The sequence below is a fragment of the Halichondria panicea genome, chromosome 1 (assembly GCF_963675165.1).
Source record: "Halichondria panicea chromosome 1, odHalPani1.1, whole genome shotgun sequence".
NCBI lineage: Eukaryota > Metazoa > Porifera > Demospongiae > Suberitida > Halichondriidae > Halichondria > Halichondria panicea.
The window spans coordinates 2,537,099-2,564,963 of NC_087377.1; the positions used below are offsets into that span (position 1 = coordinate 2,537,099).

At 42.1% G+C, this 27,865-nt stretch overlaps 6 protein-coding genes and 1 pseudogene across 13 annotated transcripts in view; 4 read left to right on the forward strand and 3 right to left on the reverse strand.

The window, feature by feature from the left end:
* LOC135331521 (uncharacterized) overlaps positions 1-22,201 on the reverse strand; it is a 35,590-nt gene extending 13,389 nt beyond the window's left edge. The window contains exons 1-3 of one of the 2 annotated variants that reach the window (XM_064526741.1): positions 22,010-22,201; positions 21,737-21,779; positions 21,562-21,662 (exon numbers count right to left, since the gene is read on the reverse strand). The gene's annotated coding sequence lies outside the window, so the exon portion shown is untranslated. The remainder of the gene's footprint in view (positions 1-21,561; positions 21,663-21,736; positions 21,780-22,009) is intronic. The other variant, XM_064526734.1, reaches the window with a different exon arrangement.
* LOC135331653 (uncharacterized) overlaps positions 1-27,865 on the reverse strand; it is a 34,659-nt gene that overhangs the window by 2,988 nt on the left and 3,806 nt on the right. The window lies entirely within an intron of this gene.
* On the forward strand, positions 795-3,118 carry LOC135332113 (uncharacterized). Its single transcript, XM_064527439.1, has 6 exons — positions 795-945; positions 1,010-1,079; positions 1,134-1,405; positions 1,662-1,746; positions 2,335-2,682; positions 2,901-3,118. Coding segments are annotated over exons 3-6 (486 nt in total). The 5' UTR covers positions 795-945; positions 1,010-1,079; positions 1,134-1,354; the 3' UTR covers positions 2,903-3,118.
* LOC135331045 (uncharacterized) lies at positions 6,913-23,871 on the forward strand. Of its 3 annotated transcripts, XM_064526074.1 has the most exons (7): positions 6,913-7,705; positions 8,028-8,074; positions 8,130-8,178; positions 8,854-8,901; positions 9,015-9,341; positions 9,735-10,082; positions 10,302-10,449. In XM_064526074.1, coding segments are annotated over exons 1-7 (1,614 nt in total). In that variant the 3' UTR covers positions 10,304-10,449. The 3 variants fall into 3 exon arrangements, with proteins under 3 accessions (XP_064382144.1, XP_064382158.1, XP_064382148.1); XM_064526088.1 differs by lacking the exons at positions 9,015-9,341; positions 9,735-10,082; positions 10,302-10,449 and adding exons at positions 23,263-23,645; positions 23,756-23,871; XM_064526078.1 differs by lacking the exon at positions 8,854-8,901.
* Positions 10,635-14,809, forward strand: LOC135331842 (palmitoyltransferase ZDHHC6-like). The gene is made up of 6 exons (XM_064527106.1): positions 10,635-10,655; positions 12,915-12,983; positions 13,635-13,688; positions 13,801-14,007; positions 14,060-14,237; positions 14,599-14,809. The coding sequence occupies exons 1-6, from the start codon at positions 10,638-10,640 to the stop codon at positions 14,757-14,759; spliced, it is 687 nt and encodes a 228-aa protein (XP_064383176.1). The 5' UTR covers positions 10,635-10,637; the 3' UTR covers positions 14,760-14,809.
* On the forward strand, positions 14,667-27,827 carry LOC135330890 (uncharacterized). Of its 3 annotated transcripts, XM_064525848.1 has the most exons (10): positions 14,667-14,809; positions 14,968-15,073; positions 15,302-15,353; positions 24,321-24,621; positions 25,024-25,125; positions 25,496-25,762; positions 25,871-25,966; positions 26,028-26,096; positions 26,229-26,404; positions 26,880-27,827. In XM_064525848.1, exons 2-10 carry the CDS (start codon positions 15,051-15,053, stop codon positions 27,684-27,686), a joined length of 1,893 nt encoding a protein of 630 aa, XP_064381918.1. In that variant the 5' UTR covers positions 14,667-14,809; positions 14,968-15,050; the 3' UTR covers positions 27,687-27,827. The 3 variants fall into 3 exon arrangements, with proteins under 3 accessions (XP_064381918.1, XP_064381926.1, XP_064381936.1); XM_064525856.1 differs by lacking the exons at positions 24,321-24,621; positions 25,024-25,125; positions 25,496-25,762 and adding exons at positions 16,025-16,126; positions 16,496-16,711 and having other exon boundaries at positions 15,302-15,636; XM_064525866.1 differs by lacking the exons at positions 24,321-24,621; positions 25,024-25,125; positions 25,496-25,762; ... (2 more) ...; positions 26,229-26,404; positions 26,880-27,827 and adding exons at positions 16,025-16,126; positions 16,496-16,711; positions 16,820-16,915; ... (1 more) ...; positions 17,219-17,394; positions 17,895-18,791 and having other exon boundaries at positions 15,302-15,636.
* On the reverse strand, positions 18,897-21,311 carry LOC135332427 (uncharacterized; annotated as a pseudogene).

Sequence of the window (27,865 nt, forward strand, 5' to 3'; positions counted from 1 at the left end):
CCATGCAAAAAAACAAATTACTGCATAGACCTAATAAATTATGTACACTGACTATAATTTATATATAATAATTATTGCAACGTTCCTACACACAAGAAATAATGATAAAAATGATGTCCATCTCATGCACTCAAAGTTAACTATAAATATAGAGTGGGGGGGGGGGACAAGTAAATAATAGCCTGGAACTAATACTACATGAGGTACACTAACTACAGTACTGCAACGTTCGTAACATAAAAAGCGAGCAATGATCTGAGCACACCACATTTTTGAGTATTATATGTGACAGGCTCTGGGAAAACCAGACTATTGGAGCAGAATTTAGTATTGAGCTACAGCTAAATTTATGCCTACAGTATAAAATCTCAAATAAAATGTTATTGATGTATAAGTATCTACAGTCCTTCTACTACCTCTCTGTAAAATCTGATGCTCTAAATCCAACTCTTTCCATCGAAACGCTTCGTCCAAAGTTTCGCTATTACCTTATTTTTCCTAATTAAGCAATCTTTGAGAGTCGTTTTTCTCGATACTACATTTTACGGCTTCGAGTTTTCAACGCGCATGACTCGGGTATGAAACTAGGTATGTGAACACTAAGCATATCATTGTGTAGGCAATGCTCTGCTCTATTATTTGGTACATTAATCACACATATTTTAGTCTGCTCCAATAGTCTGGTTTTCCCAGAGCCTGTCACATAATTATAGATAACATTGAGTTAATGATCCTTACCCAACTATCAAAACTGACAAATGAAACGCTAATAATTTGACGATCCTTTACCTACTGGCCATGTAGACTACACCTCTGGCACTACACTGAAAGCACATCCATTGGAGTGGTCCTACTAGCACTAGCACGATGCCATCAACTATCCAGCGCGGGACACAAGGCCTAGTATAGGTGGACCAACACTCTGAAACCAGACTCAGAGAAAAGGTGAGCACTACCTTCAATAATTTTTTATGATTATTTTATTGCACACAATTCTTTACATTTGTAGCTCTCAACGAATTGTGTGACTCTGGTTTCACTCCAGTGTCTGCTGTGTCAGCAAGTACCGTTCAGCTCAGGTGACAACTACCTATACATATATAATTATATGATTATTATAGCCTCTCGTACAGGGAATTTGACTCTAATTTGACTCTTGAAGTGTTGTCCCCATGCACACTGACTGGGGGATTAGACCTGGCCTTGCATATATAGCCTTGCGTGGGTAAGACTTCACATAACCTGTTTTGATGTATGCAACTGCTTGAGGCTCAAACCCCGGCCAGTGTTGACTAGGGGAATGGGGATTTGAAGACAGAATCCTCCCCCACCATGGGGAAGCTTGACTTGGGGTATGGTCAACTCCCTCATGTTAGCCCGACCCCTCCTGGGGGGCATCACATTGGTAGGTGCATTATAAATAATAATCACAGTAGAGATTGTCCATTTTGTAGATCTTTGAAATGCCTATCAAATTAGCGATTGCTTTATAGTATGATGCTATAATAATTATAGTGATGGTGTGGTTGTCAGGCGTGTGATATATAGTCCTCTCCAATAGCTACAGAATGCACTATTTACTTATTACAAGCTTTTGATTCAACTCAATATTAATATCTCCCATTGTTGAGCATCTTATAAACATGCTCCCCCACACACAGTTTCAACACACACGTGTAGAGGAGCTGTGTCAGAATAATGTCTTCACAAGGGAACACATTCACAAGGCCTGTGTGGAGCATACATGTGAGTTTCCTAGTGAATGATCCCTTTCACCATTACCTTTGTGAGCTTGCTCGTGTATAATTATAGTGCCACGATAATTATAGTGAACTCTGTACAGCATTCTAAATGTTGTTGACATATATAATTATGATTGTACTGTCAATGTCATTGGTATTACGGCTCTCTCCTTACATGTTTCCACGCTTTTTGGTGCTTTCCCTGTCCAATCCTGTAACTTTTTTCACATTGCAAGTGCATGTGTACGTTGGAACTTGAATAATTATTGATTTTAGTGTGAAGGGATTAAGCTTATAATTTAGGGAACCACTTGGGAATGATGCAATGAGCGGCTAGGGGAGGCTAGCTTGTTGCTATAAATGCTGGCACACGCAAAGTAATCATGCGTGACATAATAATTGTACAAGTATAAAAGTTATAGTCAATGTAAGTTCAGTATAATATTATAGTCTAAAGTGGTTGAGTGTATATATAGCCTTACAGTTGTATTGTGTACATACATGGTCTCGTATGTGGTGTACAGTTCAGAGTATTATAAGCTAGCTACTATGTGTGTTACATTGTCATTGTAAGGTACTTTGATCTGTACAGTTCAACCACATCAGACGATAGTGACAGCGACTGCCGCTCAGTTGAGTAGTGAGTGCTCGGATGAAGCTCTTCTTCAGTTGTCTACCGAGATTGCTGGCTATGACAGATACAAACTCAGGCTGGGCCTCAGTGATGCTAAGATTGACGCTATCGATAAATGTCCTTCCATGGTTGATAATATCCCAGGAAAATTTCTCGCTGCTCTGAAGATATGGAAGAGTAAAAGTATTCTCGAAATGTATCCATTGAATTCAACAGCTACTTACAGTCGATTAGTAGAAATAGCTACAAAGATTGAGGATGGAGAGGCAGTTCGCAGCATTCACAAGGCCTGTGTGGAGCATACATGTGAGTTACAAATGTACCTAGTTTATGATCACTTCGACCATTACCTTTGTGAGCTTGCTTGTCAGTACAGTAGTGCCATGCAAAGTGAATTGTATAATTATAGTAAGAACAGCATTCCAAGTGTTTGCAATACACACTGTCAAAATGGTATTGGATATATACTGCAAGTGTAGGTTTGCTAGTTGCTGACTGTTGTGTCTCCCTCCCTCCTCATGCAGGACTGGAGGTCATGGATCAGTCAACACCATCATACACTACCAACACTTAGACACTTAGGACAATATGGCCTGGATTTATCTATTTTAAGTTTGTTTGTTATTTATTTTGTGTGTGCAATTCCTGTAGACATCCTTTCCATTGTAGTTGGTATGGGATCACTTCAGTTGCAGCGTCTTGTTAGAGTTAGTGTCTTTACGGAAAGCAATAATTACGACCATTACCTACTCACGGTGAATCTGCCATGTGCCAGTACAGTACAGTACAGTACAGCAGTGCTAGTGGTGGTGCTATAGGATAAGAATGGATGAATGCATGAAAGGATGGAGGTGAGGGGAAATGCTTTGTAGAGACAGTACCTGTTGTAGGCTCCTAATAATAATTATGAGCTTCCACTGTTTTTGTTCATAATTATTTCCCGATAGTATCGCTTGCCCATGCATGTGTTAGACCTTATTGGTGGTCAATATTGAGCAACCATATGCTATAGCTGAGTTGGCATGGGCTGAGAGATTTCACTATGTCATGGTATTTTAAACTACAGTATGGTATATACCATATAAGGCCAAGGATTAGCTTGAGGTTCGCTTGGTAGATGTCGCTTGCACCTATAATAAGTGTGTGTATGGGGGGGGGGGTAGATATGTGTTACTGGTGGTGCCAGTAATATCTTTATACATGCATGTATGGACATGTGGGACTATTGGAGGTCTGACCTTTCACTAATTATGACCTTTTAATGACATTCTACCAAATTGCTTGATAGCTTATTGTAGCTACAATTACTGATAATTGTACTTCCTCAAAGCATTCCACTAGAAAAGGGGATGATCTTTGCTTTGTTTACTGTGAAAGGGGACACCTCTCTGAAAAGGGGGAGGATCTGAGCAATGATTATGTTTACTGAGAAACAAGGCTGAAAGGGACGAAATTTCCATAAACTACTATTTATGTGTGGTCCCACTGTGTACACTGTAGGTAGTGTACGGAGCCTATAGTGTGGTCCCACTGTGTGCACTGTAGCTATAGTGTACAGAGCCTATAGTGTGGTCCCACTGTGTGCACTGTAGCTATAGTGTACAGAGCCTATAGTGTGGTCCCACTGTGTGCACTGTAGCTAGTGTACAGAGCCTATAGTGTGGTCCCACTGTGTGCACTGTAGCTAGTGTACAGAGCCTATAGTGTGGTCCCACTGTGTGCACTGTAGCTAGTGTACAGAGCCTATAGTGTGGTCCCACTGTGTGCACTTGTAGCTAGTGTACAGAGCCTATAGTGTGGTCCCACTGTGTGCACTGTAGCTAGTGCACAGAGCCTATAGTGTGGTCCCACTGTGTGCACTGTAGCTAGTGCACAGAGCCTATAGTGTGGTCCCACTGTGTGCACTGTAGCTAGTGTACAGAGCCTATAGTGTGGTCCCACTGTGTGCACTGTGGTGGACTAATAAGGTTTGCATTTCAATAGAAGTGAATGTGGGCTGTCTAGTCATCAAGACTGTGGATTGTGGGGGATGAGTGGTTGTATGTGCTTACTTTACTGAACCATGTTAAGTATAAACACGTTTACTAGTGATACTCATTTGAAAGCTCTCAAAGAGACAAATGTAATAATACCCATATCATCACACCCTCACACAACACATACCCGCCCACACACAGGCACTGGGCGTACTACTGTTCAAGCTGTGCTTCATGGATACTCAATTTGGTGACAATTAACCCTCTAGCCATAGTCAGTGCTCAGTACAGCAAGACTCCCTACACACAAGACCTACACAACTTGAGAGGTGAGACCACACCCACACACACAAATCGTAGTGAAATATAGCCAGGTTTATGCATAATTATGTTAACTTTAAGCCTTTAATTATAAAGACTATTGATAGTAAGTTTTTCTTTGTGAAATGAACCTGTTTTCAGAGCTAACTTTGAGAACACACACTAGCTACAGGTGCTATGATATTCTGCCAGCCTCTATTGCTCTATTATTATAATGATACGTATAATTATTTTCCCCTTTGTAGGCATCATCTGTTGACCTCTGACCCTGAGCTGCGTCCCAGTATCTGGCAAGTGTGTGAGGTGGTGTCCAGGATCACAGGAACCACCAACCATGTCACTAATGTCTTTGTGAGTAATTACTAAAATTCTATAAACATCATTATCATTAATATTTATCATGGGTATCTAGAGCTCTGTATGTAACCCTACACACACACACACTCAGGTTTTCTCTTGGGAAGTACCTTAATACAACCGTGCTCCAAGTGGGGGACCTCACTCAGCCGCTGCACGTCCTGGCTGCATCAGGCCCACACTCCTCTCAGCCGATAATGAGCTCTCAATGGCCCCCCACACCAGTAAGACTGCCTCACTCCGCAAGTGCAACGTCACTGATTGTGAGAAGACCTGCATTTGTATGGGCGATGTACGGTACCTCCTCTTGAAACTACACGGTGTGCTGGAAAATGTTGTGTGGTGTGTAATATTGAAATGTTGTCCCTATAGTAGGAGTGGTGATGACGATAGCCTTTGTGTACTTCGTGCCTGTGGGAGCGTTGGTCTCGAGGTACTATAATTATACCGTATCGTGTCTGCCAGCTCCTGGTTCAGGGTGAGTGGACACTGTGATAGTCACCTCAAGTCATGGTGGGCTGTTTATTTTACTCACTATTTCTCCATTTTCACTATTTCCTGTTTTCCTATTTCTACTATTTCTATAATTATGCCGTTTATTATTGAGTATATTGAGTGTGTACATGTATTAAGTAATTAAATGCCTCATTTACATGCACTACTGTGTACGTGTATATTTCATTATCAATACAGGCCATGTGACAATGATGCTGTTTGGAGTGTTGTGTGGACTGGCTGGTCTTGGTGGTCACACAGGTAGCTTCACTGGGTTATCATCAGATGGTGGGTGTGGTCTGTCTCTCCCTCAGTAGCCACTGCTAGGAATATTGAGACCAGCTGTAGGCCCTACACTAAGGTGAGTGTGTGGGTGTCTGCACAATAATTTTTTTGTCAATTAAGATCCAATTTAGGAGGAAGTTATTCAATGTTTTCCATGGTAATGGCCTTCCTGATTCTCAACCATGGTTCATAGCCATTACCACACACACACATTACCCCCCCACTCACACACACACACACACACACACACACACACACACACACACACACACATTACCCCCCCCACTCACACACACACACACACACACACACACACACACACACACACACACACACACACACACACACACACACCTCACACACACACACTCACACACACACACACCTCACACACACACATACACACACACACACCCACACACACACCTCACACACTCACAGCTGGCAGTCCATTTCCTACGGATGACTTTGGTAGCACTTCATTTGACGGACGTTCCTTTACCCCGCCCACTCATACTCTGACAATGCAAGACGAGATTTGTTTGGAGTACCCCCCTTTTGGAGAAGGTTCAAAGGTTACGCCGACAATGACAACTGTGGAACAGTTCCTTTTAGCTGAATTTTAATATTTATTTTTCCGTGTGTGTAGTAGGATCACATGACTGTTTAATTGCATATATTAAATGGATTTTTATGTGCAATTAAATAATTGTGCTTTTACCCAATTGCAATATCGTGATTAGAAATAAATTATGCAGTTTTTGGCCCGAAAGGCCTTGAAATAGGGGCGGAACTGATCGAGACAATGTATGTGGTTATGGTTATTCATGGTCATGCAGTCACATGTGTAATGATTAGGGTGCGTATGGAATGTATGTGGTTATGGTTTAGCTTTCAAAGATACTAGCTACACACCTAGATCTTACTCCATATTCTAGTCTAGCTATAATCACTCACCCATTCTCTAATCTTTTGTGCTTATCCAAAGTGAGGCAATCTCTCTAGCTTTTTGCCGGCATAAAAAAGGGTGAATCAGCTAGTCTAGCTTGCTAGCCTTCTATAGGTGCTAGAGATCTACTTTCACCAGTCATGCCATTACAGAATGTCGAATGTCCAGAAAATAAATGATGAACTTGTCGTTCATCTCAACGAAGAAGTTGGTTCTGGAACTTTTGGAATGGTTTTCAAAGGAATGTACAAAAATAAAGTGTGTGCTATAAAGATGCTTCACCATGTTGCCACACCATTGAAAATCAATTTTCCTGTTGGTCAAGGACAAGAAAATGCAATTCGTGCGTTTGGTTATGAAAGCATGGTTCTGGAATCTTTTCAACATCCAAATGTTCTTCAACACTTGGCAACAACTAAGTATCTATCAGGAAATACCATGTTAGTGACAGAGCTGATGGATTGCAACTTGAGTACTTATCTCTCTACACCTGATCACTCAAGCTCTCTCACAAGTCAGTGTGAGATTAGCCTCTCAAAGGATTTAGCTTCTGGTCTTGCCTACATCCACAGCAGGAAGATCATTCACCGCGATCTTTGTGGCGTTAATGTCTTGTTAAAGCGAAGTCAACCCTTTCCTGTAGCTAAGATCTCTGACTTTGGAATGTCCAAGCTACTCGATCCCTTAAAATTCAACACCACTATTAGTCATCGCTTGGGTTATCTACCTCCCGAGGCACTTCACGAGGGTGATGAAGATTATGATGAAACTCTAGACGTATTCTCGTTGGGGGTGATCATGATGCAGATTGCTTGCAGATTAGAAAACGTCAAATCTGCAAAGGAAAGATTGTCATATCTTGCAGAAATTAAAGCCGGCACACACCTGCTTAAACTACACATTATGGCCTGCTTGCAAGAAAAAAGACCATCAGCCGCTGTTGTCTGTAAGTGGTGTGTTGAAAATGGAAATTATGTATTATCCAACTATGGCAATTGTAGTACAAACCGCAGTTCGGTATACTAGTGCGTTATACTCGTACTAAAAAACCACATTTTAAGTGTAGTATTTATGATTTTTAGCACACACTCAAATAGCCTCGTCCCCAGGCTGAGTTGTCTCTAACTATAGAGACACCCAAGCAGCAATACACAAACATTTAGCGCTATACGGTGTTAGCTAATAATTATTATCGCCCACTCACAGTGATGTAAAACACCTGATTTGTAGATTCTTTGTAAGCTTAACAAACCATTTTTTTTTTATAGGTGGACAATTGGAGAAACATCTGCTGTATAGAGATGCTTACAGACAGGTGGCTATAACAAAATTAGTGTGATGTGACTATATGCCACATTATTGTTTCATAGGATTATGATCTTGTTACAATCGGAGGAAAACGCCCAATTTTGCACTCAGGTTTGTCAACGGAATATGAAGTGGCTGTTTATTTATTGTGATGCACTGCAACAAATATAGTTGAGCATGACCTACGTCAGGGGTGTTTTTAGGAAATAAAGCAAAGAGTGCTAAAGCTTTCAAAAGGGGCCCACACGCAAAGCATGCATCTACATTGCGAAAAGGATTGAAAGTGGCCGTGTATCACTTACATAGACTTGATGCTTGTGGTAGGCCTTTGCTTTTCACTTTATAATTACATAGTGGAAGCAGACAACTATTCAGGCAGGTATTGTTATAGGCAACCTTTTACTTGCATTGTAATTAATTGTTCAATGTTACGCTCGCTACCTACAGCTGTTTTTTTGCTTTTCATACTGGCTGGTTATTTTCGAGGTTTTCGAAGGTTGACCCAGAAACACGAACTGTACTTATTCCTGTTAGTTCTAGTGGTTCTGTAGATATCTCATACTGGTATAAAATAACATACGGTACTTTAGTTGGAATAGGACTGGAGGCCCCGGATCTCACCAAGGTCTTTTACTTGTAAGTCTTACCATAATAATGTAGATCACAACAGAACTCTTACAAGTGCCCAACCATTACCATACATTGAGGTCTAAAATTAGAGAAAACATTGTGTAATGAAGTGGTACTCTTGTGCATGACTGTTATATTGTCATATCCTCCTCACAGGTAATGCAGTGACTCCACTAGCCACTCCACACACAACCACTCAGTCAGGTAGCAGATACTGTGCATTGGTTTGTATTGTGAATTAGGTCAACATTACATCTGTATACAGTTCTAATAGGAAATGATGTCATCACTTAGCAATGTATGTTTCATGTGTACAGTTCATGAGACGACAGCGACTGCAGCTCAGTTGAGTCAAGAGTGCTCGGATGAAGCTCTTCTCCAGTTGTCTACTGAGATTGCTGGATACAACGATTACAAGCACAGGCTGGGCGTCAGTTATGCTGAGATTAAGAATATCGATCTGACAATTGATGGTATTCCAGGGAAATTCCTCGCTGCTCTAAAGAAGTGGAAGAGTAAAAATATTCTCCAATTCAATCCATCGAATTCAACAGCTACTTACGGTCGATTAGTGGAGATTGCCTCAGAGATTGAGGACGGAGGGGCAGTTCGCAGCATTCACAAGGCCTGTGTGGAGCATACATGTGAGTTACCTTATTAACTTTGTGAGCTTGCTCGTCATGCAGTTGTGCCATGCAATAATAGTATACAGCATTCTAAGTACTATAATTGTACATGTACATGTCATTGGTACGACTCTCTCCTATAATTATACTTGCTTATTTCCCCTGCATGCCTAATCCATTTTTTCACATGTTTGTTGGAACTTTAATATTGATTTTAGCATAAGCTAATTAAGGGAACAACTTGGGAATTAATGTGATCACTATAATTATTCACGACATAATTATTGTACAAGTATAGCAATCTAATCTTCAATTATAGCCTTGACAGTTGTATTGTGTATGGGGTCTCATGTGACAGTGATAAAGTATTTGGTGCGTTGTATGTCATTGGAAATAATGTGATCTGTACAGTTCAACCACATAAGACGATAGTGACAGCGACTGCAGCTCAGTTGAGTCAAGAGTGCTCGGATGAAGCTCTTCTCCAGTTGTCTACCGAGATTGCTGGCTATGACAGATACAAGCACAGGCTGGGCCTCAGTCATGCTGAGATTGGTGCTATCGATAAGTCTCCTTCCATGGTTGATAATATCCCAGGAAGATTTCTCGCTGCTCTGAAGATGTGGAAGAGTAAAAGTATTCTCGAAATGTATCCATTGAATTCAACAGCTACTTACGATCAATTAGTGGAGATTGCTACAAAGATTGAGGACGGAGAGGCAGTTCGCAGCATTCACAAGGCCTGTGTGGAGCATACATGTGAGTTACAAATGTACCTAGTTTATGATCACTTCGACCATTACCTTTGTGAGCTTGCTTGTCAGTACAGTAGTGCCATGCAATAGTGAATTGTATAATTATAGTAAGAACAGCATTCCAAGTGTTTGCAATACACACTGTCAAAATGGTATTGGATATATACTGCAAGTGTAGGTTTGCTAGTTGCTGACTCTTGTGTCTCCCTCCCTCCTCATGCAGGACTGGAGGTCATGGATCAGTCAACACCATCATACACTACCAACACTTAGACACTTAGGACAATGGCCTGGATTTATGTATTTTAAGTTTGTTTACTTGCTCTTGTTATTTATTTTGTGTGTGCAATTGAATTATTCTCCTCTAGACATCCTCTCCATTGTAGTTGGTATGGGATCACTTCAGTTGCAGCGTCTTGTTAGAGTTAGTGTCTTTAGGGAAAGCAATAATTACGACCATTACCTACTCACGGTGAATCTGCCAGCAGGTGCCAGTCTAGTACAGTACAGTGCAGTGCAGTGCATGCTAGTGGCGGTGCTATAGGATAAGAATGGATGAATGCATGAAAGGATGGAGGTGAGGGGAAATGCTTTGTAGAGACGGTGCCTGTTATAGGCTCCTAATAATGATCTTCCACTGTTTTTGTTCATAATTATGCACCTATCAATGTGTTGCCCCACTACCCCCCCCGGGACATACGAGGGGATTTGACTCAATTTGACCTGACATTTTGGCCCCATACTGGGGGATTTGGCCTGGCTTTGCGTAGTAAAGACTGCTTTTATAGCCTGTTTTTATGCAGGCAACTGCTTGGGGCTCAAAACCCCCCTGTTGACTGGGGGATTTGAACACAGAATCCTCCCCCACCTGGGGGAATTTGACCTGAGGTATGGTCAAATCCCCCATATAACCCCGACCACTCCCGGGGGGGGTGGGGCAACACATTGATAGGTGCATTATTTCCCGATAGTACTGCTTGCCCATGTGTTAGACTTTATTGGTGGAGGGTGCTCAATATTGAGCAACCATACGCTAGCTGAGTTGGCATGGGCTGAGAGATTTCCCTATGTCATGGTATTTTAAACTACAGTATGGTATATACCATATAAGGCCAAGGATTAGCTTGAGGTTCGCTTGGTAGATGTCGCTTGCACCTATAATAAGTGTGTGTATGGGGGGGGGGGGGTAGATATGTGTTACTGGTGGTGCCAGTAATATCTTTATACGTACATGCATGTATGGACATGTGGGACTATTGGAGGTCTGACCTTTCACTAATTATGACCTTTTAATGACATTCTACCAAATTGCTTGATAGCTTATTGTAGCTACAATTACTGATAATTGTACTTCCTCAAAGCATTCCACTAGAAAAGGGGATGATCTTTGCTTTGTTTACTGTGAAAGGGGACACCTCTCTGAAAAGGGGGAGGATCTGAGCAATGTTTACTGATAAACAAGGCTGAAAGGGGCGAAATTTCCATAAACTATTCTTTATGTGTGGTCCCACTGTGTGCACTGTAGCTATAGTGTACAGAGCCTATAGTGTGGTCCCACTGTGTGCACTGTAGCTAGTGTACAGAGCCTATAGTGTGGTCCCACTGTGTGCACTGTAGCTAGTGTACAGAGCCTATAGTGTGGCCCCACTGTGTGCACTGTAGCTAGTGTACAGAGCCTATAGTGTGGTCCCACTGTGTGCACTGTAGCTAGTGTACAGAGCCTATAGTGTGGTCCCCACTGTGTGCACTGTAGCTAGTGTACAGAGCCTATAGTGTGGTTCCACTGTGTGCACTGTGTGCACTGTAGCTAGTGTACAGAGCCTATAGTGTGGTCCCACTGTGTACACTGTAGCTAGTGTACAGAGCCTATAGTGTGGTCCCCACTGTGTTTACACTGTAGCTAGTGTACAGAGCCTATAGTGTGGTTCCACTGTGTGCACTGTAGCTGGTGTCCAGAGCCTATAGTGTGGTCCCACTGTGTACACTGTAGCTAGTGTACAGAGCCTATAGTGTGGTCCCACTGTGTACACTGTAGCTAGTGTACAGAGCCTATAGTGTGGTCCCACTGTGTGCACTGTAGCTAGTGTACAGAGCCTATAGTGTGGTCCCCACTGTGTTTACACTGTAGCTAGTGTACGGAGCCTATAGTGTGGTCCCACTGTGTTTACACTGTAGCTAGTGTACAGAGCCTATAGTGTGGTCCCCACTGTGTTTACACTGTAGCTAGTGTACGGAGCCTATAGTGTGGTCCCACTGTGTTTACACTGTAGCTAGTGTACGGAGCCTATAGTGTGGTCCCACTGTGTGCACTGTAGCTAGTGTACGGAGCCTATAGTGTGGTCCCCACTGTGTTTACACTGTAGCTAGTGTACAGAGCCTATAGTGTGGTCCCACTGTGCGCACTGTAGCTAGTGTACGGAGCCTATTGTGTGGTCCCCACTGTGTGCACTATAGCTAGTGTACAGAGCCTATAGTGTGGTCCCTATACTGTGTGCACTGTAGCTAGTGTACAGAGCCTATAGTGTGGTCCCCACTGTGTGCACTATAGCTAGTGTACAGAGCCTATAGTGTGGTCCCCACTGTGAGCACTGTAGCTATACGTGGTGGACTAATATGGTTTGCATTTCAATTGTAGTGAATGTGGGCTGTCTAGTCATCAAGTCTGTGGAATGTGGGGGATGAGTGGTGGTATGCGCTTAACCAATTTCATTGAACCATGTTAAGTTAAGTATAAACACGTTTACTAGTGGTACTCATTTGAAAGCTCTCAATGAGACGAATCTTATAATACCCATATCATCACACCCTCACACAACACACACCCGCCCACACACAGGCACTGGGCATACTACTGTTCAAGCTGTGCTTCATGGATACTCCATTTGGTGACAACCCTCTAGCCATGGTCAGTGCTCAGTACAGCATTCCTGAAGACTCTCCCTACACACAAGACCTGCACAACTTGAGAGGTGAGACCACACCCATACACACAATCCTAGTGAAATGTAGCCAGGTTTATGCATAATTATGTTAACTCTAAGCCTATAATTATAAAGACTATTGATAGTGAGTTTTTTCTTTGTGAAATGGACCTGTTTTCAGAGCTAACTTTGAGAACACACACTAGCTACAGGTGCTATGATATTCTGCCAGCCTCAAGTGTATTGCTCTATTATTATAATGATACGTATAATTATTGTCCCCTTTGTAGGCATCATCTGTTGACCTCTGACCCTGAGCTGCGTCCCAGTATCTGGCAAGTGTGTGAGGTGGTGTCCAGGATCACAGGAACCACCAACCATGTCACTAAAATGTACTGGGACGAAGCTCAGAGTCAGAGGTCAACAATAAGCTCTATATTTATATACCATTGGATTCGTTGTTAAAAAGCGCTTCTATCTGTATGCTGTAGAGCTGATAAGCTCCAACCAGCTAAAAGTTAGCTGTTTTCGTAGCCTTAAAATTGTTACTAAACGCAATAATTATTAATGCTTGCCTATTTCTAGCACTACGGTACCTCCTTGTGCTACATGTATAATTATTTTTTATTGTGCAGCTAAAAGGTGTCCTCATAAATAGAACACAAATAGAAGATTGGATTATTGAAAAGGTACGTTTTTGCACATGAATTATTATTGGCACACACCACCCACGCACTGCACACATGTTTACGGCCTCACACACACACACCCCCACACACACCCACTCCACACATCACACAGGCGAGACACAGACATACACATGACTCGTCACTACCACCATTCGTGTTTCCCTATGATCTCGGTTACAAGAGGAACTTATCTCAAGTCATTAATTGGTCTGGGCGTAGTCAGGGCAATGGCCTCGAGTGGCAAGTGGCCGAAGGATGTTTAGAATTTTCACTGACTGTTGAACAATTAGAACAGAAGAAACTCAAGCGAAAGCAAGCAGTAAGTCATGGACACATAATAATCGTAAGTATATTTATTTTATTTGTTTTAGGTGACTTGCCGAATTAAACAAGATTATTCTGGTTCTAGTTGCCCTTTAAACTTTGGACTCTTGCTGTGTCTGTGTACCCCACGCTTTGAACCAAAGATCAAGGTTCAAGAGGGTGATGTGTTCAGTGTCACGCGATGGGGTCGGTACTGGGTCTATGGTGACAAGACGCTATCAGAAGGTTCGTAGATAATAATTATTTTATTACTTTGATTTGCAGAGGCTAGCTATTCTTTGATGGTCGATATCTTCAATTAGGATTGTCCAATTACAAATCTAAAGGACTATAATAGCAAGAGTTCAATGAACTCTTGATAATAGATGTCACTTAGCGATTGCTTTCAGGCCTATAAACTTCTAAATGTTTTCGTAGCTAAATTTAAGCGGCCATAACTTGTATGTGTTGCAAACATCCGATTCCCCAAAAATAATCGATAAAAAAGTTTATTATACATCCCCCACATGCACACACACACACACACACACACACGCACACGCACACACACACACGCACACACACACGCACACACACACGCACACAGCTCTGTCTGAGAAAGGTGTGGTGGTGCGTGGATGGTTCCCTCGTTCCTGCGTGGTTGCCATAGATACCAGTGATGACTCAGAGGAGGTCACTTCAGATGACCCGGGGTCAGAGGTCAAATCAAAAGTCGTCAAGAGGAGAAAAGAACAATCGAAACAATGAACTGTAGAACAATAATTATAGCTGATGATGTTAAACAATGGAAAATATGGGTAAGATATGATTATAATTATGACCAGGCGGAGTACATGTACTAGCACTAGCACTAGCTCCATCTCGAGGCTACCGAGTTGATAGTCTGAAATACCCGCCTCAACCTAAAAGCTGATTTGACACAATCAGCTTCATTCCGGAAATACCTGAAATACAGAAAGCGGGTGTGGCACTTTGCTGAAAAGGGGCGAACTGAGACAAAGAAAGCTCAAGTGTGTCTATCAGTAAAGCTTCAATATAATGGCTACTGGGCAAGACTCCGGGTGAGTGAACATGTAGACTATAATTACTACTCATGGTAGCACCTTGTGATTGCATGGAGGGAGGCTCATTCCATTAGTAGAGTCAGAGCTGGCTATGATCAGAGGTGGAACACTGTACAGCAAAGTGACAGCTGGATATGTGCATGGTGTCACTTGTATAAACTATATACACATATCAAGTAATTCTCTGTATGACTGACCCCCCAACCATCTATATATTTTATACAGCGCTCAAAAGAAGCTAGCCGAGGACTTATACGAGGCCGAGGACTTATACGAGGCTGTAGACGAACGTGACGTCGTCAAAGTTAGGTCTCTGTTGGGACAGGGGGCAGACCCCAACCACCAGCTCTACTGGAGTGACGAGTGGGGATACAAGATTCCTCCATTACACTTGGCTTGTGATAAGGGCTACCTTGAGATTGCGAAGACACTTGTTACCCATGGAGCTCGTACTGATAAAGGTGGTAGGAGGGCGAACATGACTCCACTTCACTGGGCATGCCGGGGAGGTGATAAGGAGACGGTGCAGTACCTGATCCAAGAGCTCAAATGTAACACTGGTAAGCAGTTGTGTATTAATAAAATAATATTTCTCCGTATCTAAATTTAAACAGTATAAACCCCACTTGGAGTCTGTATCATAGCAACTGGGTGAGGTTTAACTACCATAATCTCCGCATTCCTCATAAACTCCCTTGCCTTGAGGGAACATAATAATTATGTAGGCCTATAGCGAAAAAATGTTTAGAGATAAATTTGTGTCAAATTTGCTTATTTTACGCAGTAAAACATTTGCAATGTACGTACGTTAGTACAGTATTACTTATGCTTTTGTGTATGATATATTTACAGTTGAAAAATTGTCGTGATTTGGTTGAATTACTGTACTTGACCATTTTGTTTCTCCTATTAGTATCTGTGTGATAGTTGAACTCTGTTCCACAACAGATGTGAGGGATAAGGATAACATGACTCCTCTTCACTATGCTTGTTATGGAGGAAGTAAAGACGTGGTACAGTATCTGGTGGAGGAGAGGAAGATGGATGTTGGTGAGATTTAGTGTGCTCTTGATAGTCTAGCTCTGTATTTGTTCCCATAGCCTCTCCTACTGTTTGTATTTGCTTCTGCCCAGTTGATATTAGACACAGATTCTGTGTAACTACCGTATAACGCGAAATTTTCGAGGCACTTATATTTTGTGGATTGGCCTCTAAAAGCATTTCGTTGCACAATGTTCGCGGAATGACTGCTTACCGGAAGCCATGCCTTTAAATCTTTGCAAGTTATAGCAGATAATAGAACAATTTTCGTAGACTTAATTTTTGTGTAGGATTGCTAACCCACGAAATCCGCGAAAATTAAGCCCCTCGAAAATGTTGCACTATACTGTATTGTGTTTGACTGTGTGTAATGTACAGATACATGTATGAGGGATAATCAGGGACAGTCACCACTGGACAATGCTCTGAAGGATCTTGATGATGAAGACTGTATGGATGTTGCCCTCTACCTGATGAGCCGTGGCTGTGCATGTGGTGATGAGGACAAAGCTAGGTTACTCTGTGTAGCATGTGATTTTGGCAAGCTGGGTGTCGTGAAGGAACTTGTTGAGCAATACAAAGTTGACCCCAACAGTAAGTATTAGTATGTACTTGGTGGAGAAGGCCAACTGTGATATCAGTGAGTACAACACAACCACCATGCAGTGTTATACCTTTGTTTCTACACCCACTCTTGCTCAGGTGTAACTGATTCTGATGGCAAAACTCCTCTTGACCTTGCTACACAGGAGAGTTACACTGAAATTGTTGACTACCTCAAGTCTCTACCACAACAATGTAAGCTCACTAGGATCATCAGTACACAGTGTGGTCCAATACAGCTACTCTCTCTATACAGCTGCTGTGACTGGAGACACTGACTCCAGGAGTGACGAGAATGGACCACCACCAACAAAGAAACGAAAAAGTAACTATTATCTCATGTGCACGTACATCTTAATTCATCTCTACCATTTATACGTCCCCGTCTCTCACACCCACGCCACACCCACACTTACACACACCCACATCCTCCCACCACAGACATGCCCACACGCCCACACACATCCTCCCACCACACACACACACACGCCCACACAGGTGCCCAGCAAGTGACTCTGAGAGTGTGTCCTAACTGTAAGGAGAGCTGTCACATCCGCTGCAAGAAATGTCCCGAATGTGAGCACGAGTTCCCTCCTTCCAGTAAGAGCAGGGCCAAACCTGACCAGGATATTGTGAAAAACCCTTCAAACCTACTGCAGATACTACAGAAAAAGGTCACTATACAGTACACACTTTATACCAAGAGTATATTAGGCATATGCGGAGAGTAACGTGACTTCCTGTATCTTTCATGGGCTTGGAATTTGCACACTGACCAATCCAAGCGTGGGTGATGTAAATGTGAAAGTAGATTACATCACCCACACTAGGATTGGTCAGTGTGCAAATGCCAAGCTTGTGACAGATACAGGAAGTCACGTTACTCTCCGCATACATCTGATATACAGTATCCTGACAGTACATACTTTATACTGTTAATATTGTATTGTACAGCCTTTAATTCACCACATCAAACAACCCCCCCCCCCCACACACACACACAAACACACACACACACACACACGCACACACACACACACACCACACACACACACACACACACACACACACCACCCACACACACACACACACACACACACCACCCACACACACACACCATGCGCACACACACACACACACACACACACACACACACACACACACACACACACAGGTGGACCAACTGTCTCTGTTAGGATTTGACATTGTCGTACTAGTGCACAGAGATTCAAGCAAATCACATGACACGCCCAGTCGCTCACGCCACACCTACAGGAAGTTTGTGACCCCCGGACTGGCCGAGAGCTTTGTTGAATCTCCTCTGGTGTACGGCAGTTGGAAAGATTTCTGTAGTTCTGACAAGACCTCAACTGGACACGCTCAGAAATCCAAGAGCCCACGAAAGAAAAAAGGAGTACAAACGAATACCACTACTACCACTCAGGAGGGGGACAGATCACATGATACGAGTGGAGTGTCACATGATCAAGGCAATGTATCTCAAGATAGCAATGGTGCCAATACTCAATCACAAGCAGCACAAAGCTCTACTGCTCTACTCTCTATTAGTGACAACTCAACAACGCTTTGGAATGCAATATCTTCTCTTCGCCAACAAATTGATTCCATACAGTCCAGTTTAAATGCCCCGCCCACTCACACGTACCCTCAACACATGTACCCCACAGCTACTGGTTTAATGAACACAGGGCAATCGACCTTTGTACCCGTGCCGGGGGGTGGTCTATTCAATACACCACTCCCCAATTTCACTGGACCTTCTTCACACAACTCAATGCTGGGACAGTCATCACGATTTAATGTGAATCCCGTGTCCTTCCCAATGTTTCCATTTTCACCTGCTCCAGCAAATTATCGTTTCCCTTCACCGATTACACCGTTAGAGTCGTCTAGGCAACCAATGAACTCTGACCCAAACACTGACTCAATAGATCCGTGAACTTTGCAATAGAATTTGAAGTTATACAGTCATGTTGTAAAAAATAATTATGCTGTAATTATTTGTTCTGTACGTACTACGTCATGTACTTTCAAAGCAAATCATGCTATAATAATATGAATCAATTAAATTATCATAAATAGAAAGTGAGATTGTATAATTTCGAATTCAAAGAAGGGTATACGAATACGTATACATGTAGTTGTACTATTTCACTGTGGGATAAAAGTTCTATTCGTATACAGGTACAGAGCAAATTTAAAAGGTATAAAAACTTGCACAATAAAGTATTCCGACTAAACAGTACACTATAGTTATACTACAACTGTCTATTGCTGCGTATAGATTTAGTCAGATGACATGATAAGTATCCATGTGATACTCTTGGGGTCCATGGTGACAGTCACCACCGCGTTGTAGCCTCTATCCAACCCATACACGAGTGCTTTGTCAGATAGGCCAGTGTAGTACAGTGGTAGACTGATGTTGCGTGTTATGGCCACTGGAGTGGGGTTGAATATCATGGCTAGACCGCGGTGGTCAAGGTGAGGGTTCACGTGCAGCACACAGTCGTAATCTGTGCAGGGGAAAATAGCAATACATTATTACTATTACCATAAACTTTTATAGCTACGCTATAAGTCGAAAAAATGTGACACTCTATAGACATGCAGATATAATTATGTTAAGCGTGTAATTTTCGTTGGTGAAAATGTTTGTATTCATGAACTATAATTAATTTTATAACTATTCTGTATTTTTGTAGAGCTGACGTTGAACCTGTTGCATGCGGTAGAATCATTTCGTAGTTTTAGTTTTCGTATAATTGTGATTACAATACGACAAATTCCACCATACGAAAATAACCCGCTATTATATATATTTATACGGTACATAATTAATCACTTCTATTCCCTAGCTCCCATGCACACACCTTGCATGTCTGGTCTCCTCACATGGACTATGTCACTGATCAGAATGTCACGATAGGTCTTGTAGAAACCCACCCACTTCTCCACCAAGTGCATGGTTGCATCAGTGTCATACAACCTGCATGCATGCAGGGAGACCATTAAACCAGACGGTGCATGCATTAGATTCTGAAAAATGATGTGTGGTTTTTGACGTAAGTGCGTGACTATTGTGGCAAATATTAGGAAAAAACGCACGTTTGCTACAATAGTCACGCACTCAGCGTGAAAACCACACATCATTTTATATATCCTTATACTTTATACACATACCTGGGGCCACGATAACAAGCTGCAACTCCGTAACCAAGGTATTGTGCCAACGCCCACTCATACTCCACTAGGTGCTCAGACAGTGGCTCAAACTGAGCAGCAGAACCACCTGTTAGTATGTGGAGGGGGCGGATACATTATATAGCGGAATATGGAACAATATACGGACAATAAAATTGAAAGCAGGCATTGAAAGAGACCTTTTTCAAATAATGATTTTGTGGCCAGAAATTAAAGGAAATTACTGATTAATTAATTAAGCGCCTCAAAATTTAGCGCTCTATTGTATACAGCATGGTATAATCATTACCCTAACGTACATACATACCTCCGTGATACACGACCAGTGGTACAAACATCCATCCCTGGGTGGGTATGTAATGGTAGGTGTCATCATACATCCCCTGTCTGCTCACTGAGGTCCTCCCAGCGAGGCAGGCTGTACTGGTTCTCGTTATAACTGGAGCAAGAGGGACAAGTATTCAGCATGCATGCATGGTGAGAGGAGAATGCATGGACCATGCAAACAAACAAATTACTACATAGACCTAATAAATGATGTACATGCACTGATTATAATTAATAACTGGCGGAAGTGTGGTGGGTGTGGTTAGCTGAGCCGATGACCGGGCCATGGTTGCACCTCCATATGGTCCGTCAGTCTCAAGCATAGAGAGACCAGTTTGGTTGATGAAAGTGAAGATGATGTCATTAATCTTGTCATACCTATACAATGAACAAATACACTAGCTATAATTATTATGACTGAATTCAGAGAGTACACGCACATTAATTTTAGAGAGACATTAATTTTGGCCTCAAAACCAAAGCAATTGCTAATCTTTGTAGTGGATCAACTATCAACTAAATGCAACTTGATTAGCTCCGAAAAGAAGCCCATTTCAGAAACTATAACAGAAAATAGAACACACTGTAACAAAAGCAATGATCTGCATCTATATTGTTTATACAATTATAACCGTAGTAACAACATTGTTTCACTCACCATCCAGAAGCGAAGCAAGCATCCGGTGTTAGTTGTCCTGATTATAGTTGTATGATGAGAACACAGCTAAAACCACAACAATGTTGCACTAGGTTACAATACTAACAGGGAATTGAAAAAACTCTGACACCTTGTTATAGGTCTGCAACACAGAGCAAATTTAAAAAGCATGACCGGGCCATGGTTGTGTGTGTGCATGTGTGTGTGTGGATCGAGGGAGGGTATACAATTATTATAGAGCAAAGCTACTATACTATGGGCTACAGAAATTTACACACACACACCTAATCGCTGGGGTGAGGTGGTTTCTTGCTGATCGAATGATGTGTTGTACTTTGCTGCTGCATGTGCTATATATACTAGAGAGACGATAGGTCCATTTCACCAGGCCTGGAGGGAGTCACGTCAATACTCCTGGAGGGGGTGGGTTAAAATTAGATACTCAAAAGTTGTGCTCACGAGTGAACTTCACTAGATACGATATCATTTTGTAAATCTTCTGAAACAGAAGATTGAATAGGCAATTATTAGCTGGTAATTATCGTATGAACCACCAACAATATTGGTACAGCTCAGAATTGTGTAGGTCATGTGATAGCATCTCCTGACACCCACTCTCTGACACACGTACCTGTGTGTGCTTGACACCTCAGCTCCATTCCCTCAGTATAGGAGTAGACACCATGCAGGCAGGGTGAAGGATACAATAGCACACACAGAGATGTTGGGGCACTGTGGGAGGAGGGAGATGTATTGATGAGCATCATTACACTAGTCACCATAGTGAGACATGTGTACACACGTACCTGTGTGTGCTTGACACCTCCATTCATGAGGCAGTGATTAAACCTGGGTAACAAATGTGGAACACATCGTACATGCAATTGATCGAGACATGAGCAAAGAAATGGCAAACTATTACAACACGCCCACAGTGCATGGGCTAACTTTGTGGAGGAGGCTAATCACATAATTATTAACAGGTTGCCTAGCTCGCTCTATAAGCCTAGAATTATATATGAATTGTTCGTAAACAATAGTTACAATTAACACATACAAAGTCATACATTAGGCAGTACCTATAGTTTGTATACAGGGTATCATTATTGACACCGCAGGCAACCTTCATCCAGCCTGGGACTAATGCAAGGAATAGTTATACCAAGAAGCACCCCTCATGTTTCAGCAGCTCAGAGTGTTGCTGTCTTGACTGAAAGTGGAGGTATTTAATGTCTGAGTAGGGGAAGTCCCTGCATAGGAAAGAGAATGTTAAGTTTTGTTTTACCACAATAATGTAGATCTATAGTTGTAAGGGGAGAAATTGACAGAGCAATACCTTGTGTGTTTGATCAAAGTTAAGCTTCAATGGCGAGACAAGACTCAGAGTGAGTGAACATGTAGACTATAACTAACCTGACTCTAGTGCCACCTTTCATTGCATAGACCACTGCCTGAATGCTGGGAGGAGAGACAGGATGATAATGGACGTACCTTCTATGTAGACCAAACATCCGGACGCACACAATGGCATCGACCAATCAGTGAACAGGACATACGGCAAAGGTATATGTGCACCTGGGGATTGTTAGGAGGCACTTGACAACTACTTAGCTTATATTTCTATACAGCAGCTTCATAAAATAATGTCAAGTATCGATCTCTTATAATTACTATTATTTTTATAATCATTACCTATAGCTACTAAAATTAATATAACGCCTTTTAGGACATAATTATAATTACCTCGTGATTATTGCATCAATTCTCGTTTGCCTCGAATATACGAATATATAATTCCTATTAATTTAATGTGAAGTTTTTCATTATAGCTAGAGGGCCACTTGTGTAAGTGTGTGCATTGCATTAACTACCGTATAGCGGGTGATTTTTGAGGGGTAAAATATTCGTTATTTCCGTGGGCAAGCTGACCTCCACCCTACATGAAAACAGTTTACCGGAACGCATGCCAGGCAGTACAGGCAATAACATCAACCGACATTTTTACAGACGAAAATCAACGTTTTCGATTTGTCGCATGGATTTTTACCCCACGAGTATTACCCACTATCTATCATCTATCATAATTATTCGAAAGTCTTCAGTCTTAAAAAGTACATTATTTTGACTCTTGTCCATTCCTCATTACACGCGTTGTGTGGCTTGCATCATTAAATAATGGTATGTGCATTTTCAGAATAGTTTGTTGTACGCAGCTTGTCACACACTTTCTAACCCCAAGATGGCTTGTATAATAAGATGCACACTCGTCATTTATTTTTGTTACAATATTTTCTTAAGCATTGCCTGTGATCTAATATTGACTTGTGTACAGGATCATCCTCAGAGAAGGATACCAGCAATGGAGACCAGCCGATTGTTCTGACTGGAGCGGATATTAATACAATTTGTGAGAGTCTGAAAACTGCCACCTATAATTGGTTTGATTTAGGACTGGCTCTCGGAGTGAAGAGGAATGATTTGGAAGACATTGAAGATGCATACCGCCATAACCAACGCCGCCTAATGAAGATGGTAACCAAGCGCCTTGAAGTCACTGATCCAGAACATCCGATGACATGGCCTTACATATGTGAATGTCTAAGGAGGCCTACTGTTGAGCGTAACGATGTAGCCGAGGAAATTGAAGACAAATATGTGAGGACAGCAACTGCAGTTGCTCATAGTGCCACCAACTGATCATGAGAACCTGACAAGGTATGTTTGCACTATTAATGTAAATCTGATCTATATTTTCATTGCATACAATATTTTGTTGCAGAGCTTATAAGACTCTAGTTGATTGTGCTGCTCATGTTTTCATACAGATATACTGGAAGGGGACGAATGAAGATCGCAAGTGAAGAAGCATGCAATCAATAATTACAATGACTCTTTGCTGACTGTATACATTATAAAGTATGATCATGAGTTACTGACATTTACAAGGTTGAGCTGTAAGATTCAATTTCTAGCTTTCTAGTTTAGTGACCCTTTTCCATCGTTCCTGGTACAGGAGTTGCTAGCCTCGAACCTGGCCGCTTTAGAATACTTTCCCTGCGGCCTGGAATCGAGGCAGAGGGGGTGGGGCCATCTTATTAAGACTGAGAATAAATACTGAGAACTAGAAATGGCTACTGAACAAGACTTAGGGTGAGTGAACATGTAGACTATAATTACTACTCATGGTAGCACCTTGTGATTGCATGGAGGGAGGCTCACTCCATTAGTAGAGTCAGAATAGGCTATGATCAGAGGTGGAACACTGTACAGCAAAGTGACAGCTGGATATGTGCATGGTGTCACTTGTATAAACTATATACACACATCAAGTAATTCTCTGTATGACTGACCCCCCAACAATCTATTTTGTACAGTGCTCAAAAGAAGATAGCCGAGGACTTATACGAGGCTGTAGACAAACGTGACGTCGTCAAAGTTAGGTCTCTGTTGGGACAGGGGGCAGACCCCAACCACCAGCTCTACTGGAGTGACGAGTGGGGATACAAGGATCCTCCATTACACTTTGCTTGTTATCTGGGCTACCTTGAGATTGCGAAGACACTTGTTACCCATGGAGCTCGTACTGATAAAGGTGGTGGGATGGGCAATAAGACTCTACTTTACTGGGCATGCCTGGGAGGTGATAAAGAAATGGTGCAGTACCTGATCCAAGAGCTCAAATGTAGCACTGGTAAGCAATCGTGTATTAATAAAATAATGTTTCTTTGTATCTAAATTTAAACAGTATAAACCCCACTTGGAGTCTGTATCATAGCAACTGGGTGAGGTTTAACTACCATAATCTCCGCATTCCTCATAAACTCCCTTGCCTTGAGGGAACATAATAATTATGTAGGCCTATAGCAAAAAAATGTTTAGAGATAAATTTGTGTCAAATTTGCTTATATTTTACGTAGTAAAACATTTGCAATGTACGTACGTTAGTACAGTATTACTTATGCTTTTGTGTATGATATATTTACAGTTGAAAAATTGTCGTGATTTGGTTGAATTACTGTACTTGACCATTTTGTTTCTCCTTTCACCATAATAATTTATATCTGTGTGATAGTTGAACTCTGTTTCACAACAGATGTGAGGGATAAGTATAACATGACTTCTCTTCACTGGGCTTGTGTGAGAGGAAGTAAAGACGTGGTACAGTATCTGGTGGAGGAGAGGAAGATGGATGTTGGTGAGATTTAGTGTGCTCTTGATAGTCTAGCTCTGTATTTTGTTCCCATAGCCTCTCCTACTGTTTGTATTTGCTTCTGCCCAGTTGATATTAGACACAGATTCTGTGTAACTACCGTATAGCACGAAATTTTCAAGGCACTTATATTTCGTGGATTGGCCTCTAAAAACAATTCGTTGCACAAAGTTTGCTGAATGGCTGCTTACCGGAAGCCACACCTTTAAATCTTTGCAAGTTATAGCAGATAATAGAACAATTTTCGTAGACGTAATTTTTGTGTAGGATTGCTAACCCACGAAATCCGCGAAAATTAAGCCCCTCGAAAATTTTGCGCTATACGTTATTTTGTTTGACTCTGTGTAATGTACAGATGTGAGGGATGATGACGGAGAGTCACCACTGGACATTGCTATGTATGGTATTTATAATGAAGACTGTAAGTATAGATATTCACCACTGGACAGAGCTCTGGAGGGTATTTATAATAAAGACTGTATGGATGTTGCCCTCTACCTGATGAGCCGTGGCTGTGCATGTGGTGACGAGGACAAAGCCGCGTTACTCTGTGTAGCATGTGACCTTGGCAAGCTGGGTGTCGTGAAGGAACTGGTTGAGCAATACAAAGTTGACCCCAACAGTAAGTATTAGTATGTACTTTGTGGAGAAGGCCAACTGTGATATCAGTGAGTACAACACAACTACCATGCAGTGTTATACCTTTGTTTCTACACCCACTCTTGTTCAGGTGCAACTGACGATGCTGGCAAAACTCCTCTTGATATTGCTACACAGGAGGGTCACACTGAAATTGCTGACTACCTCAAGTCTCTACCACAACAATGTAAGCTCACTAGGATCATGAGTACACAGTGTGGTCCAATACAGCTACTCTCTCTATACAGCTGCTGTGACTGGAGACACTGACTCCAGGAGTGACGAGAATGGACCACCACCAACAAAGAAAAGAAAAAGTAACTATTATCTCATGTGCACGTACATCTTAATTCATCTCTACCATTTATACGTTCCCGTCTCTCACACCCACACCACACCCACACTTACACACACACACATCCTCCCACCACACACACACACACACACAGGTGCCCAGCAAGTGACTCTGAGAGTGTGTCCTAACTGTAAGGAGAGCTGTCACATCCGCTGCAAGAAATGTCCCGAATGTGAGCACGAGTTCCCTCCTTCCAGTAAGAGCAGGGCCAAACCTGACCAGGATGTTGTGAAAAACCCTTCAAACCTACTGCAGATACTACAGAAAAAGGTCACTACACAGTACCAAGAGTATATTAGGCATATGCGGAGAGTAACGTGACTTTCTGTATCTTTCATGGGCTTGGAATTTGCACACTGACCAATCCTAGCGTGGGTGATGTAATCTATTACGAAAGTAGATTACATCACCCACACTTGGATTGGTCAGTGTGCAAATTCCAAGCTTGTGACAGATACAGGAAATCACGTTACTCTCCGCATACATCTGATGTACAGTATTCTGACAGTACATACTTTATACTGTTAATATTGTATTGTACAGCCTTAAAAAATATTAATTTCACCACATCAAACAACCCCCCCCCCCCACACACACACACACACACACACACACACACACACACACACACACACACGCACACACACACACGCACACACACATGCACGCGCACACACACACACACACACACACACACACACACACACACACACACACACACACACACACACACACACACACACAGGTGGACCAACTGTCTCTGTTAGGATTTGACATTGTCGTACTAGTGCACAGAGATTCAAGCAAATCACATGACTCCTCTTCCACGTCACATGACACGCCCAGTCGCTCACGCCACACCTACAGGAAGTTTGTCACCTCCGGACTGGCCGAGAGCTTTGTTGAATCTCCTCTGGTGTACGGCAGTTGGAAAGATTTCTGTAGTTCTGACAAGACCTCAACTGGACACGCTCAGAAATCCAAGAACCCACGAAAGAAAAAAAGAGTACAAACGAATACTACTACTACCACTCAGGAGGCGGACAGATCACATGATACGAGTGGAGTGTCACATGATCAAGACAATGTATCTCAAGACAGCAATGGTGCCAATACTCAATCACAAGCAGCACAAAGCTCTACTGCTCCACTCTCTGTTAGTGACTTGACACCACTCTGGAATACAATATCTTCTCTCCGTCAGCAAATCGATTCCATGCAGTCCAGTCTAAATGCCCCTCCCACTCACGCGTACCCTCAACACATGTACCCCCCAGCTACTGGTTTAATGAACACAGGGCAATCAACCTTTGTACCCGTGCCGGGGGGTGGTCTATTCAATACACCACTCCCCAACCATTTCACTGGACCTTCTTCACACAACTCAATGTTGGGACAGTCATCACGATTTAATGTGAATCCCATGTCCTTCCCAATGTTTCCATTTTCACCTGCTCCAGCAAATTATCGTTTCCCTTCACCGATTACACCGTTAGGGTCGTCTAGGCAACCAATGAACTCTGACCCAAACACTGACTCAATAGATCCGTGATCGTGAACACTTTGCAATAGAATTTGAAGTTATAATTAAAGTCATGTTGTAAAAAATAATTAGTAATTATTTGTTCTGTACGTACTACGTCATGTACTTTCAAAGCAAATCATGCTACAATTAAATTATCATAAATAGAAAGTGCTCCCATGCATGAGATTGTATAATTTCGAATTCAA